Source organism: Sinocyclocheilus rhinocerous, unplaced genomic scaffold (assembly GCF_001515625.1).
Source record: "Sinocyclocheilus rhinocerous isolate Xijiao unplaced genomic scaffold, SAMN03320098_v1.1 scaffold491, whole genome shotgun sequence".
Classification (NCBI taxonomy): domain Eukaryota; kingdom Metazoa; phylum Chordata; class Actinopteri; order Cypriniformes; family Cyprinidae; genus Sinocyclocheilus; species Sinocyclocheilus rhinocerous.
Genome location: NW_015625034.1, coordinates 1,424,186 through 1,437,546, shown reverse-complemented (window position 1 = coordinate 1,437,546; position 13,361 = coordinate 1,424,186). Strand labels below are relative to the sequence as shown.

The 13,361-nt window shown below is 37.9% G+C and overlaps 2 protein-coding genes across 2 annotated transcripts in view; both read right to left on the bottom strand.

Annotated features, from left to right (window-relative positions):
- Window positions 1-118: 118 nt before the first annotated feature.
- LOC107749110 (uncharacterized) lies at window positions 119-6,083 on the bottom strand. Its single transcript, XM_016564187.1, has 9 exons — window positions 5,861-6,083; window positions 5,521-5,653; window positions 3,782-3,932; window positions 3,109-3,144; window positions 2,721-2,786; window positions 2,400-2,514; window positions 2,135-2,215; window positions 1,222-1,756; window positions 119-773 (listed from the first exon to the last, which is right to left on the bottom strand). Exons 2-9 carry the CDS (start codon window positions 5,645-5,647, stop codon window positions 460-462), a joined length of 1,425 nt encoding a protein of 474 aa, XP_016419673.1. The 5' UTR covers window positions 5,648-5,653; window positions 5,861-6,083; the 3' UTR covers window positions 119-459.
- Window positions 6,084-8,431: 2,348 nt separating this feature from the next.
- Window positions 8,432-13,361, bottom strand: part of LOC107748884 (glyceraldehyde-3-phosphate dehydrogenase) — a 6,435-nt gene continuing 1,505 nt past the window's right edge. Inside the window, exons 3-12 of the mRNA XM_016563880.1 lie at window positions 11,591-11,690; window positions 11,357-11,463; window positions 11,178-11,268; window positions 10,982-11,097; window positions 10,144-10,225; window positions 9,766-9,917; window positions 9,313-9,391; window positions 9,084-9,167; window positions 8,912-9,009; window positions 8,432-8,727 (exon numbers count right to left, since the gene is read on the bottom strand). Coding sequence (XP_016419366.1) covers window positions 8,658-8,727; window positions 8,912-9,009; window positions 9,084-9,167; window positions 9,313-9,391; window positions 9,766-9,917; window positions 10,144-10,225; window positions 10,982-11,097; window positions 11,178-11,268; window positions 11,357-11,463; window positions 11,591-11,690 — 979 coding nt within the window. The 3' untranslated portion in view covers window positions 8,432-8,657. The remainder of the gene's footprint in view (window positions 8,728-8,911; window positions 9,010-9,083; window positions 9,168-9,312; window positions 9,392-9,765; window positions 9,918-10,143; window positions 10,226-10,981; window positions 11,098-11,177; window positions 11,269-11,356; window positions 11,464-11,590; window positions 11,691-13,361) is intronic.

Here is a 13,361-nt window from a genome sequence, read left to right as displayed (position 1 = left end):
ATAGGACTTCTGATTTAGGATTTTTTTTAATCTATTTGGAAACTGCAAAGTAAACATCAAAGTCGTTTCATTATTGTAAACTTTATTTACATTTCACATTTATTCAGAAATAGTTGTTTGAAATACTTTGTACTGGATAGTGCTCTCTAAATATTTAAAAACATAAATGCTATAAGTAAATCCATTAAATATCTAGATACACAATATATATTAATAAATAAATAAATACACAGGATCCAGTTATAAACACACAAAGGACAAAATCAATAAATCCTAACTAGAGCCTCATGTGTTGCACCAGTGTGAGACTGGATAGGTGCAAAATCACACACTGGATCACACTAATGGAAAAAAGAAACACAGTTTTTTTTTATTTATTTTTTACTAAAACAACAGATATTTTGAGCTAACTAACTGCATTATGAACTATGCTGTTGCTGTCTATTTAGACAGCAAGCATCACTCTTCACCCGTCAACAAGCTGTTAGAGGTGGGTTCACTAAATTCTTTTTTCGTCTCTCTTTCCACCTCCTTCCCTCTCTCTCTTTCTAAGTTGGCCTGCGTATCTAAGTTTGTAGTATCCAAGGTTGCCCACCCGACGGCTGTACTGTCCTGACAGGACCCTCTCTGACCTCTACTCCCTCGGCTCCCTCTACTACCTCTACTCTTCCGTGAGGAATCTTTCTTCACACGCTCCCCAGACGACTGACTGGTAGGTGTGCTTCTTCTCCTCCAGCTGTGAATATAAGAGAGAGTGACGCTTCCACGATACCCTGCATGTGTGGAATATATAGAGACAGAGAAAGAAACGTGAAGAAATATAGACAGAGAAATAAAATTAACGAAAATATATAAGTATTGACACAGAGAGAGAGACAGAGACAGAGACAGAGACAGACAGACAGACAGATAGACAGATAGACAGATAGACTCTTAAAAATAAAGGTGCTTCAAAAGGTTCTTCAAGCGATGCCATAGAAGAACCATTTTTGGTTCCACAAAGAACCATTCAGTCAAAGGTTCTTTAAAGAACCATCTCTTTCTTACCTTTTTATAATCTGAAGAACCTTCTTTCGCCACAAAGAACCTTTTGTGAAACAGAAAGGTTCTTCAGATGTTAAAGGTTCTTTATGGAACCATTTAGACAAAAAGGTTCTTCTATGGCACCGTGAAGCACCTTTATTTTTAAGAATGTAGATAGATAGATAGATAGATCCTGACCATCAGAATCACTGCCGTCGGTGCTCCTTGTTCTCCTCCTCTCTCCATCTTTTGCTCTCAGACACAGGAGATCATAGACGTCCTCCCTGAAGTCACGGTTCATGATCTGGTAGATGAAGGGGTTTATCATGCAGTGTGACTTGGCCAAAATTGCTGGAATGAGTGAGACCTCTGGCTTCAGGATGGACACAAGATGTGATTGATGTCCATTCATTCCTCCATGTGCAGAACCCACAGTTGAACTTGATCCATGATGCCCTACTGAATGATGGGAATGATCAGAAGTCATATTCCTCCAGGAGCCAAAAGCATCCCCGAAGTGTTCTGAAGAGGTCCAGTTAATGAGGAAGGGAAAACCAAAGACGTCAGACAACCCTCCGCCATGGCCGACCCCTGTTGCTGACACTCCAGCCGTGAGAGCGGTTCCTCCGTCTTCTCCAGTGTGCTCCTCTCTGGCAGTCAAAGCGGAGTAGAGCGAAACAATCACATAGGGAGTCCAGGCAATCAGAAATGAGGAACACACCACTGCTGCTATCTGCAACGAAACCAAAAGGAAATAAGAAATTGTTTGTGAATCATAAAAAATTATTGAATAGTAGTGTGGAGGTAACAGCAGGGCAGCCATTGTCTTATTCTGATTATTTTATTCATTTTTTATGTGTATTTTCAATTTAGTCTGGTTTTGTCCATTTTTACTTAACTTTAACTTTTTTTTTTTACATTGATTCACGTTAAAAGGGTCTGAGACCAATTGGAGTATTCACATATTGGCCACAAATCCAGCGAACGATGCTCAGACCTCTTAAAAGGACCAAGTGTGAAAACACCCTAAGATATCCCATGTTAAAAGTCATTGTGTCTGAGAAGTGGGTCCTTTCCAAAGGTATGATGGGTGATCAATCAGAGCTGGTACCTTTGTCAGCCGGAGATCTTTGCTGTTGTGAGTGACATTGGATGAAGGGATTGAAGCCAATACGCGACCAGACCGATATACCTGAAATCACACAACACTGTAGCAACCCTTCAATTCACCATAATAGATCTTCAGCCAACATTAGGATTAAACAGTCCAATAACAATTGATCGTTAACATCATCCTCAGAATAAATCAAAATGATTTTTACACACGTCTTGGCTTTAAGTGTTTCAGAATCATTATTAATTCTAATGTTTCTCACCTTGATGAGTATAGCGAGGTATGAAGTGATGATAATGAAGGTTGGAACTCCAAAGCAGAGTGAAAGGATCAGGTAAATATAGACTCTATCCTTGAGTGAAGACTTCATTCTCCACCTGAAGCCACAGGAAACAATGCATTAACACATCAACATCTGTGATGTGTGGACGTTCCAGTGGTTTGTGGGTAAAATAACATTCAGCTGCTTGAAAGTGAACGCTATATTTGTCCCTTGAGAATGCACTCTGAAAACACCAACTAATCTTTGGGGAATTGGTTAGCGACTCATTTACAAGTGTTACTAATGGTTACGGTTCATTACCAGTTTATGGTGCAGCTGGTTCCAGACGGTTCCGGGCCGTAACTACCAAAGCCAAACACAGGTAGGAGAGAGAGAGAGAGAGAGAGAGAGAGAGAGAGAGAGAAAACAGTTCAGAGCAGAAGCAAAATACTGAGCACAGCAAATTCAAAAATAACTTAAATAACATATGCTCAAATTCTGCTCAAGTTTTTTCTTAGTTTATTTTCTATAAGACTGAACCTTACCAATTTAATCTTTTATAGGCATATATATATATATATATATATATATATATACACACACACAAGTTCAGAAACCAAAAAGCCAGGTGTGATGATTTTTTATATAGCTTTATACCTTCTGACCCAAGATGTTAGAGGCCCAAGATATTTATGTTGTTTTTCTTCACAAGTGCATTTCTTCTTCTTCACAAATCATCCTCCACCTGAGGGCATGTTTTGGTGGTTTGTGGGTAAAAAAAGAATACTTTCAGCTACATAAAAGTGAAACCCTTTTAGCCCCTTGAGAATGCACTCTAAATAAATACCATGAAAGATATAGTGGCTTGAGATTTCAAAGGATTTTTGTTTCCTTTTTTCCACTAAATTCTATTTCTGTCATTCAGAGCAGTATAAGCACATGAATTAAAAAAAATAAAAATAAAGCAAAATTGATTCAAGAGCACATCTAAACTATTTTGACCAAATGCCTGTTAAATTTTAAATCATCTCTAAAGACAAATCAGATCTCTAATATACCCTGTGTTTATGTTCTACGTTATGTAATATCATTATCAACGGCTTATACTCGGACTGTCGATCTTCTTAACCGACACAATCCTCTGGTATTGACAAACAATTCACAAACTCCAGATGATATGCAGCGATAATCACAAGAGCGACTGATGCATGCAGTGGCATAGACTAATGCAGGCTTTAAGATAGCTTTTATAGCTTATAATGTACACTGGCATACCAAGCAAACTTGGTACAACCTTTCAAAATACATGTTAAGAATCACGCTATGAGTAAATACGCTGTCCATTCCAAACCAGTTGCAGTCAGTGCAGTCAGTGGTGGTACCTTGAGGTGATGATACATGGCGCCCCCAGCAGGCTGTAGCCAAAATCACAAACGGCCAGATTGATGGTCATCAACTCGTGCGCTCTGAGCTTCTTTCTCCTCTGACCGTAAACCAACAACACCAGCCCATTCCCAACCACCGACACCACACCTGGGACAGACAGAGAGATATAGATCATAGTGCCAAGCGTCATCTAACACGACCAAAAAATGTATTAATAATTTTTTTAATGAATGGCTAACATAAATATAGACAGTGTTACTCACTTTGGCATTTACTTAAGAAGTGTTAAATTATATATAATAGATAACAGACAGACTAAATCGAGAAGAACTGTCGCAACGTCTCCAACATGCTTCAAGAAACCTACCTGCAAAGTGATACAGTACTGTTAAAAGTTTTAGGCGCTAAATAGATTTTCTTTATCAATTAACTTCTATTAACTAAATTAAATCAACATTTGGTATGACCATATTCTTTGCCTTTAAAGCAGCTTTTGTCTACTTGCACATAGTTTTTCAGGTAGCTTTGCAGGTAGGTTTCTTGAAGCGTCTTGGAGACGTTGCCACAGTTCTTCTGGATTGAGTCTGTCTCAGTTTGTTCTGTTTCTTCATGTCATTCCAGACAGACTGGATGATGGTGAGATCAGATCTCTGTGTGCAGCACTGGCTGTTGTCAGACTCCTTGTGCAAACAAAAATCTCACTGGATTATTACAATTAATGGCAAAATTCATGTTTGGAAATGTAAAAAGATAGAAATAATTGACTTAAACCCATTTTTAGCTGGTGAAAGTACTAGTGTTCTAATAATTTTGGCCACTGTATATCACTATAAATCAAATGTTAAATGGAAAATTGTAATATTAAAAATATATGACAATGCATGTAATTTTGCATTGCTTTTAAAAGCAAAATGTATATGTATTTTAAATAGCAAGATAAATTGTAGTCATTCAAATAACAGTTTTTTAAGCATTCTTTGCAGTAAGCTTAAAAATATTGTAAGTGAGCTAAAAGTATTGACTGATTGCTTAAGTTTTTAGTTTTGTTGAAAACAACATATATTTCACCATACATTACACAGTAGGCCTATTTCTTTTTTAACTTTTAAAAACTTACTGCAGATTACATGCGTTGTCATTTTTAATGGGGCAATACCTGTACTTTATTACAGTAATAGTTTTAATATATTTATTATAACTCTTACTGTATTACATTACATGTATTGTCCCATTAAAAATGACAGTAGCCTAAATGTAATTTAATAGTAAGGTCAGTTATCAACCAATGAACCAGTGTTTGTTTGTTTTATTTTTTTTTTTTTTTAGAGCAATTTTTGCTCTATACCCAAGGTTTTTTTTTTTTTTTTTTTTTGCAAGGAGCTAAAAATATTGATTTGGTCAAACACACCAACGCATATGAGAACCTCCTGCTGCACTGCAGTTTTTAAATGACTCTGTAATAGCAGTTGTATTTATTGTGCAAATCAGCACAGAAGTGTATTGATTGTAGAGGACAAGTGTCTTTAGATTGCATAGGCTCTTATTGCAGTTCAAGTGTTGACTGAATAAACAGAGCAGACTCCCATGTCAGACCCCCCCAAAAAACAACTTGATATATGTTGAGTTTTACTACTTAATGCATCTCTTAATCAGTAGTGGTCTTTCAAATTTTGGACCCCACTGAACTCCACTATATATTAAACAATAATAATTTTATAAAAGACTAATAACTGACCTGTGATGATGAGTAAGATGGCTATGCTGAGGTCAGCGGACGAAGAGAGCTGTGAGTGGAAGGCATGAGGGATGGAGGACGGGACAGAGATAGACCCCATCCACGAGCCATTCACTCGCTTAGACATTAACTACTAAAAAAAGAGACAGACTGAGACATCATAATGCTGCGACACCCAGAAAAAAAACTATACTTATGTTGGACTTGCATGAAATTCCAACCTATATGGGAAAAAAATACAGCTGCGTAAGTACAATTCAGCTTTAAATGAGAGTGTCAAATGAAATATTGCCACAGAGGCACATCTGAGCAAAGAACAAAGTGAAAGTTTTTCACTCACTTTCCACTGTCAGTCCACCTCTTCTGTGTTAATCTCTCCATCTTTTCAGTCAGCCACTGTCTCTTAATCTCAAAGTGAAATGCTTGCTTTTCAGCCTTAAGCCTCTTTTGTTCCTGTTGCTCTCTGTTTATACGGGAGGAGCGAATCAATTCGGCTTTGGTCAATCTGCCAGAGGACCATCAGGATTCATGCACACTAACCCATCCTCCCATCCTTTTGACCTCCCACCTCCCTCTTTATGCACACCTCTACCTTCCTCTCATCCCTTTTTTGCACTCCTAACACTTCACCTCTGTGATTAGAGGACAGTCGAAGTTAGTTTTTATAGACAACGGGAGCCGTAAATGATGTTTTAGTGAGATGAACAAATGGTTTAGCTGACAGCACTCGTTGGTGCTATAAGATTAATAAAGCACAGTGGCATAATCTGTGTTTAAGAGAGAGAGGTGGAAGTCAGTGTTGTATACGGAAGAGTAAATGTGCAACCGCTATCTGAACTAAACAACTCAAGTCTCTTAATCCTTCGTCCTCATTCTTATCAACAGAATTGAACAGCTTTAAAGTGCATGCATAAACACACATACAGTAAATGCACAAGGACAAGCTGTGCCATAAATCTAATGTTTTAAGGCTAAACCATGAGTCATATGCAACACTGATTTTGTTATAAGATGATAGTTTGGAACCTAACGTCGTAAACAACATTTTAAGATTGCATTATTTTAGAAAATGTCAACTCTATCTTGATGCACTTTTGAGTGATACAGTCCATATGCTTTTTTTTCGCCTAAAGCACCATGCTCATCACTGGTAAATCTGTGCCTTGCTAATGCATTGCATTAATGTTGAAATATGTCCATTGGTCTTCTGACTTGCACATCAATAACACTGATAGACATATTTCATAAACGCCCATCAGGTGAAATAATGGCATGTCTATGTCAGGGCGCATTATTCATGGAAAACTACCCCCGATCCACAAATGGACTGAGTATTGAACTAAAAGAGTGAGTCAGGGAGCAAAAGAGAATGCAACAGAGTGCTTAGATGAGTGCATGAGAGCAGTTTCAAAGGGACACTGTATTTAACTGAAAAGCAGATCATGTCTAACAGAAACTTTCCCGGTGATAAAATCATATTTGGTTGCACTTTATTTTGATAGTCCACTTTACGTAGACATGCTACCAACTAAGTGACTTGACAACTGCATGTCAACTAACTTTCATTAGAAAAGTAGACTTTCGGGTTACGGATAGCAGAATAAGTTGACATGCACTTGCAAAGTTTCTTAATCAGTAGAATCTCTATTGGCAGACCATCAAAATAAAGTGTTAGCAGATATTCCACAGATAGTCTAATATGACTGGTAGTTGACAAGTAGTTGCAAAGTTACTTATGGTAGAATGTCTAAAGTGGACTATCAAAGTATTGACTCATATTCTCATGAACAGTGACGTCATTTGACTAATTAGGGCTTTTCACAATTAAAATGGGGGGTTAACAGAACCCAGTTTTTTTTTTCCATGTTTCGCCCTATACATTTATAAACCTTATGTTTGAATTTACAGCAGCACACAAGCAGTTTAAAACATGCCCTGTCTCTGGGTAATTCATATGTTCCCAGAATTCCATGCTCTAGATAAGAGTTTTTATAGGACATAATGCATGGGCTCTCGGTAGACTTTTCCAACAATTACAGTAAAGCTGTTCACACCAAGAGCGATAACTATCTTTCACACTAGAACAAATTATAACATTTAAGCATAGGCTGAATTTTTGTTGCCTGCAACTTGACTTTTTACTGGATTCTGATTGGTGGCAATTTTTTTCCATTCATCAGCTGGGGAAAACAACCCAGCTGTGGTGCAGACTTCCCTACTTTCATGGAACTATATTAAAGAATTAACTTTATAGTTTTTGGTTAAAACAGCCCTCAAATGTTTTCCTCCTTAAGCACTGATACGGTGACTGTATCAAGCACACGATCATTAATTTAGACAAGCTTATTCCAAAAACACATGATTTCACACTAAGTGCAGGTTGTGTTGAAATTCAGTTATCTACAATATGCACTTACAGTATGCATTGTGTTCGCTACTTATCTAGTGTATGAATTTCATATTTGGTTATGTTTCCATACAACACTAACTTAACGACCCTACTCCACCGGATAGAATCTCCACCCTAATTTACTGCTCCACCCCAATAACTGCTGGTTTGGCACTGCAGTCCTGAAACTGGTGAGGCATAACTGTACTTATTCGTAAGCATTGACAGTTAAGTGCATGAAGTGTCCAACAGTTAACTCATTTGAAATCAACGTTTGCTTTGTGGAACATTTCAGTGTGCACACATTAACCACACCACTTCTAAAATAATTAGAATAGTGCACATGAAAACTCAATATTAATCAATCCAACAATGAATTGAACTTAAACTGAATTAACTTGTATAATGACATCATCTATGGAAACCAATCAAAACACTGGTTTGCCTTAATTTCCAATTTTAAGAAGAGCAGTCCGACCCAAATACGTCACTAGATCTAGATAAAAACAAACATACTTTCAATTTCTCACAAACAGAGGACTTTATTCTGTCAAAGGTTGTTAGCAGACAAAAGCCTTTTGAAGTCAACATCCATTTTAAACCTCACAAAACAGAACAGTATTTCCATATAAAAATAACATTGGTCTTCAAATCAAGCATGTAATGTCCTTCAGGCATGTGGTGCAAACATCCAACCAGATGGGAGAACGGTGGGTCGCGCATCAAAACCACAAAAAGGGGATCACATTTACTCCTTGGAGGCCATGTGTGCCATCAGGTCACATACACGGTTGCTGTAACCAACCTCATTGTCATACCTATAGGAAGGGAGAAGGAATGTGTCATTCAAAAACTACACAAGCCAAGAGTCTCCAAAACCTTCTTGTGTCTTTCAAGTGGAGTTGGAAATAGTTGGACCAAGTGAAGTCATTTACAAGGGGAAGCTCTGAATTCTAGAGGACACAGGAGTTGTGACATTGGGGTGGGAGAGCAGCATCTTACCATGTGACCAGCTTGACAAAGTGATCGTTGAGGGCAATGCCAGCACCGGCATCAAAGATGGATGAACGCACATCCCCATTGAAGTCAGTGGATGCCACCTGCACACAGCAGGAAGTTATAAAATATGCTGAGAAACCCTGGTCACAACACTGACATAACTCGATGTGCATACCTGGTCCTCGGTGTATCCCAGAATGCCTTTCATGGGTCCATCAGCTGCAGCCTTAACCACTTTCTTGATATCATCATACTTGGCCTGCAGTTGGCAGAAGAGAGATATGAAAAAGCCAACAGGTCAGTCAAGTCACCTACACTGCACCCAGAGGTACACCGAATGAATCAGTCCTGCTGTAGGAGTTCATTCAACTGAAGCCACTTTATGCAGGTCTGGAAAAACTCACAGGTTTCTCAAGACGGACGGTCAGATCCACCACAGACACATTGGGGGTGGGGACACGGAAGGCCATACCAGTAAGCTTGCTGAAATGAGAAGCAACAAGTATCAGAGTATGTTTGGACAGCAGAAAGGGGAAGCAAAAATGAAACTAATCCTAAAGTTCTCCCAAGCAGAACATTCCAAAAGTAATTTGGGTTTGGTAAATTGAGTAAATACAGTAGTCAACATTTGAAATGGATCAAAACCTTTCATCAAAGTTATCCTAAAACCAAAATGCATTCTTGTCTTAGGAAATCTTTGAACTTTGACCCACTTTAAATGTTGACTAATGCATCACAGTGCATCCTGAAACCACTTCAACTCTGACCTTTAAAATGGCACGCTGAGCACTTTCGTGGAAATCGAATTTAACTCTGGGAAATTAATGGAACTACAATCCAACAGATGCGTTACTGACCCATTGAGCTCAGGAATGACTTTGCCCACAGCCTTGGCAGCCCCAGTGGAGGCAGGGATAATGTTCTGGCTGGCACCGCGGCCATCCCTCCACAGTTTTCCTGAGGGCCCATCCACGGTCTTTTGTGTGGCTGTGATAGCATGAACGGTGCTCTGAAAAAGGGGAAGAGGGAGATGGTTAACGTTACGAGAAAGATTAAAAAAACCAAAGCTCTACGTGCATCTCGTTTGTTTGCGTCAACTGACGCACTTCAATAAGAATCAAGTGTAGGGCTTGATAAGGAGAAGTGGAACACAATAAATTGACGCATGTCAGGTTTCAAATCACTTTTAGGTCAAAAGGCTTTTTGGCGAGATTGGAAAGGCGGTTTAAGCTTACCATAAGACCTTCAATGATGACAAAGTTATCATTGATGACCTTGGCCAAGGGAGCCAAGCAGTTGGTGGTGCAGGAGGCATTGCTAGTAAACACAGACAGGGGGAATTTGTCACAAAAAGGGAATCATTTTGATGAAAAGCAGGGACTTTATTCAAGTGGAAGACAAATGTTTGGGTTTAACATGCTTGAGTTCAACTGTTTGCTTCAGTACACCCCCTACAGGATATTATCCATTATTGCATATCTCTGCAGCATAACAGTATGCGCACAGGCACGCCATCAAAACCTATCAAAGTTGTCCTAAAACCAAAACAATACCAGTTGTTGTCTTAAGACCACTTTAACTTTTGATTCACTTCAAATGTTGACTACTGTATACACATTTTTATTATAATACCCAAGCATTTATGCAACTTTAAACTAACAGAAAAGCCCAAAGTATTTAATAATGCCCAAAGCAATAAATATTAAACAAGCAAAATATAAACGCCAGTCATTTAAAAAAATATATATAAAAGTAGTTGATTTTTGAATTTAAATACATAAAGTATTTGTATATGTAATGCAAATGTAACTTGTTTTGTATAAGTTAATCAAGTTTAAATTGACAAAGTAAAATTACAAACCCAAACAGTGTCCAAAACATTTATAACCAAAACAGGCAAGCAACAAATTTAAAATCAAGAACTCTGAATGGAATTTAGAACAAGTCAAAGTTTATATTTTAGTTTAAAATTTTATATAATCTAAAATTACTAAAGGCTGCTCCTTCTGGGTCACACACACACTAAAGAAAAGTCATCAACTTAATGTTTCTCATACAAATGTATATCCTTACCTGACAACTTTAAGGGAATTATCATATTTCTCATGGTTGACGCCCATAACAAACATAGGGGCATCTGCACTGGGGGCAGAGATGATGACTCTCTTGGCACCACCCTTAAGGTGAGCCTAGCAAGAGAGAGCAAAGGTTCAGACACCGGAAATGCACATTAGTGTTTATGACTGATGTAATGACTATGACTACATACAGACGCCTTCTCAATGGTGGTGAAAACACCAGTAGACTCCACAACATATTGAGCCCCTGCATCACCCCATTTAATGTTGGCTGGATCCCTCCTGCGTGGACACAGATGGAGCGGTCATAAGAGCACACCTCAATGCATAGCAGTGAATACATTACGTAATATCCGTAGGGACAACTCACTCGCTGAAGACGGTGATAGCTTGACCGTCAATGACCAGCTTGCCACCTTCAACCTTAACCTCACCCTTGTACTTTCCATGGGTGGAGTCATACTTGAACATGTAAACCTGTGAAGAGACGGAAGTCAGATTCTGAAGGAAGATAAAACCTAAACTTTAAGTTAAAGTTGCATAAAAAGAGTTCAGGAAATTCAGCCCACCATCACTCAGAAGGAAACCAAAATTAGGAACTTACCATGTAATCAAGGTCAATGAATGGGTCATTGATGGCCACAATCTCTACTTTCTTGGACTGGAAAGCAGCACGGGTCACCAGACGCCCAATGCGGCCAAATCTGAATTAAAAATATATTTTAAACCGTTTCCACAAATATTAAGCAGCATAATGGTTCAGCAGATTTCTGAAGGATCATGTGACACTGAAGGCTGGAGTAATGGTTGCTTAAACATGAGTAAAATAACGCTTTGAAACCTATTAATAACCATAGTTATGTAAAATTACAATGCATAACTAACTCAAAATGGGCACACAAATATATATATATATATATGGAGCTCTTCATGAACTGAGAGCTTTCAATAAAACCAGAATTTATTTAAAAACACCCCCAAACACAAAACCCACAACATTTCCAGTTATGCACAAGAGCAACTAACACCTACAGCAAGTTCCTTGTCGCACCCACTAGATGGCACACAAGTTCTATTTCTGAACAATTACAAAACCATTTTCTGTCCTCATGAGCCCTGTGATTGGGCCCACTTGTGACCTACCAGAAAATAAATAGCCAGCAAGCAGCTTTACATCTTACCAAATTTAACCCTTCAATAGGTGGTAGAGAAAATGAAGCAAAACCCTGAAAAATGGTTTAGTACAGTTTAGTTATATGGTACTACCAAAGCATTAGAGAGTTTGCAAGGGATTCATAAGGCCTGCCCTTTGCCATTCAAACTGTGATAAAGAATTTCTGTAGGCCTCCAGCTGTCATTGGGAGCTATTTTGGTGCCTATAACACCAGCACTGCTCACAAGACAGATAAGAGGCAGGACTGACTCCATGAAAGTAATCCTCTTCCATTGCAACACTTTCAGCAACAAATTAAACCAACAGGCCAGAGAAAACCAGGATCACAGTACATACTGCTTTGCACTGATAAGACATACTGATATGGTGAAGGTACAACAATTTCAAAATATTTGATTGAAGTCCGTTAAGATTGAGAAACAGGCCAAAAGGTATTCCTATAGGTATAATGCTCCTGGTAAATGGGGTGACTGTTTGACCAATGGTACTTAAGTCTTTAAGGTTGCCAAATAGTTCAAGCAGCATGTAATAATGGTCTACACAGAGGAATGACACAGAAGGGCCCCCCTTGAAAAAAGTAAATGTATCATAAATATAAAAATGTACTTTAAAAGAAAACTTAAGTGTAAACTGTTTTTAGACACGTAACCACACATTAGAATTAGGTTACTGCATTATAACTTAAATTTGTTAAATGCGATTAGTGGAACATAACATAAGTAATTTGACTTAATTTAGTGAATGTTATCAAGTTTGCAATATGGTTCTTTTGAAATACTGACAAATACTTAAGGCAAGTTCAAATTTATTTTAACTCAACCATTAAAACCTGCATAATTCAAATATTAGTGAAGTTGAAATTTAGTATATTTAAAATCGCTATTGAAAAGAAAAAAAAAAGAGCTTTAAAATGTGCTTAAGTACCATTCAAGTGTACTTGAAAGCCCAAAAGTTCAAACTTGACTTAAAATACACACACCGTTTTATATGTATACATTTATAGATAAACCTTCTCAGTGAACATTCTTAATTTAAATGTTAAGACATTAAAATGTACAGGGCGTACATGACTGTCTTTTTATTTCACTTCAATTTCTGAAAGTACTGTTTTGTTTTGTTTTTTTTTTTTAAATACTTTCAAGATTTGAAGTACATATTCAATACAATCAAGGCGCATTAACAGGACTTCATTTTTGGAATG

Bases quoted from the DNA above. Each gene is read 5' to 3' on its own strand.
- LOC107749110 (XM_016564187.1), bottom strand. From the start codon at position 5,647: ATGTCTAAGCGAGTGAATGGCTCGTGGATGGGGTCTATCTCTGTCCCG. The intron at 2,515-2,720 runs GTAATGAACCGT...CTGTGGCTTCAG, and splicing joins ACCAGCTGCACCATAAACTG to GTGGAGAATGAAGTCTTCAC. The intron at 2,216-2,399 runs GTGAGAAACATT...GTGTGATTTCAG, and splicing joins ACCTCGCTATACTCATCAAG to GTATATCGGTCTGGTCGCGT.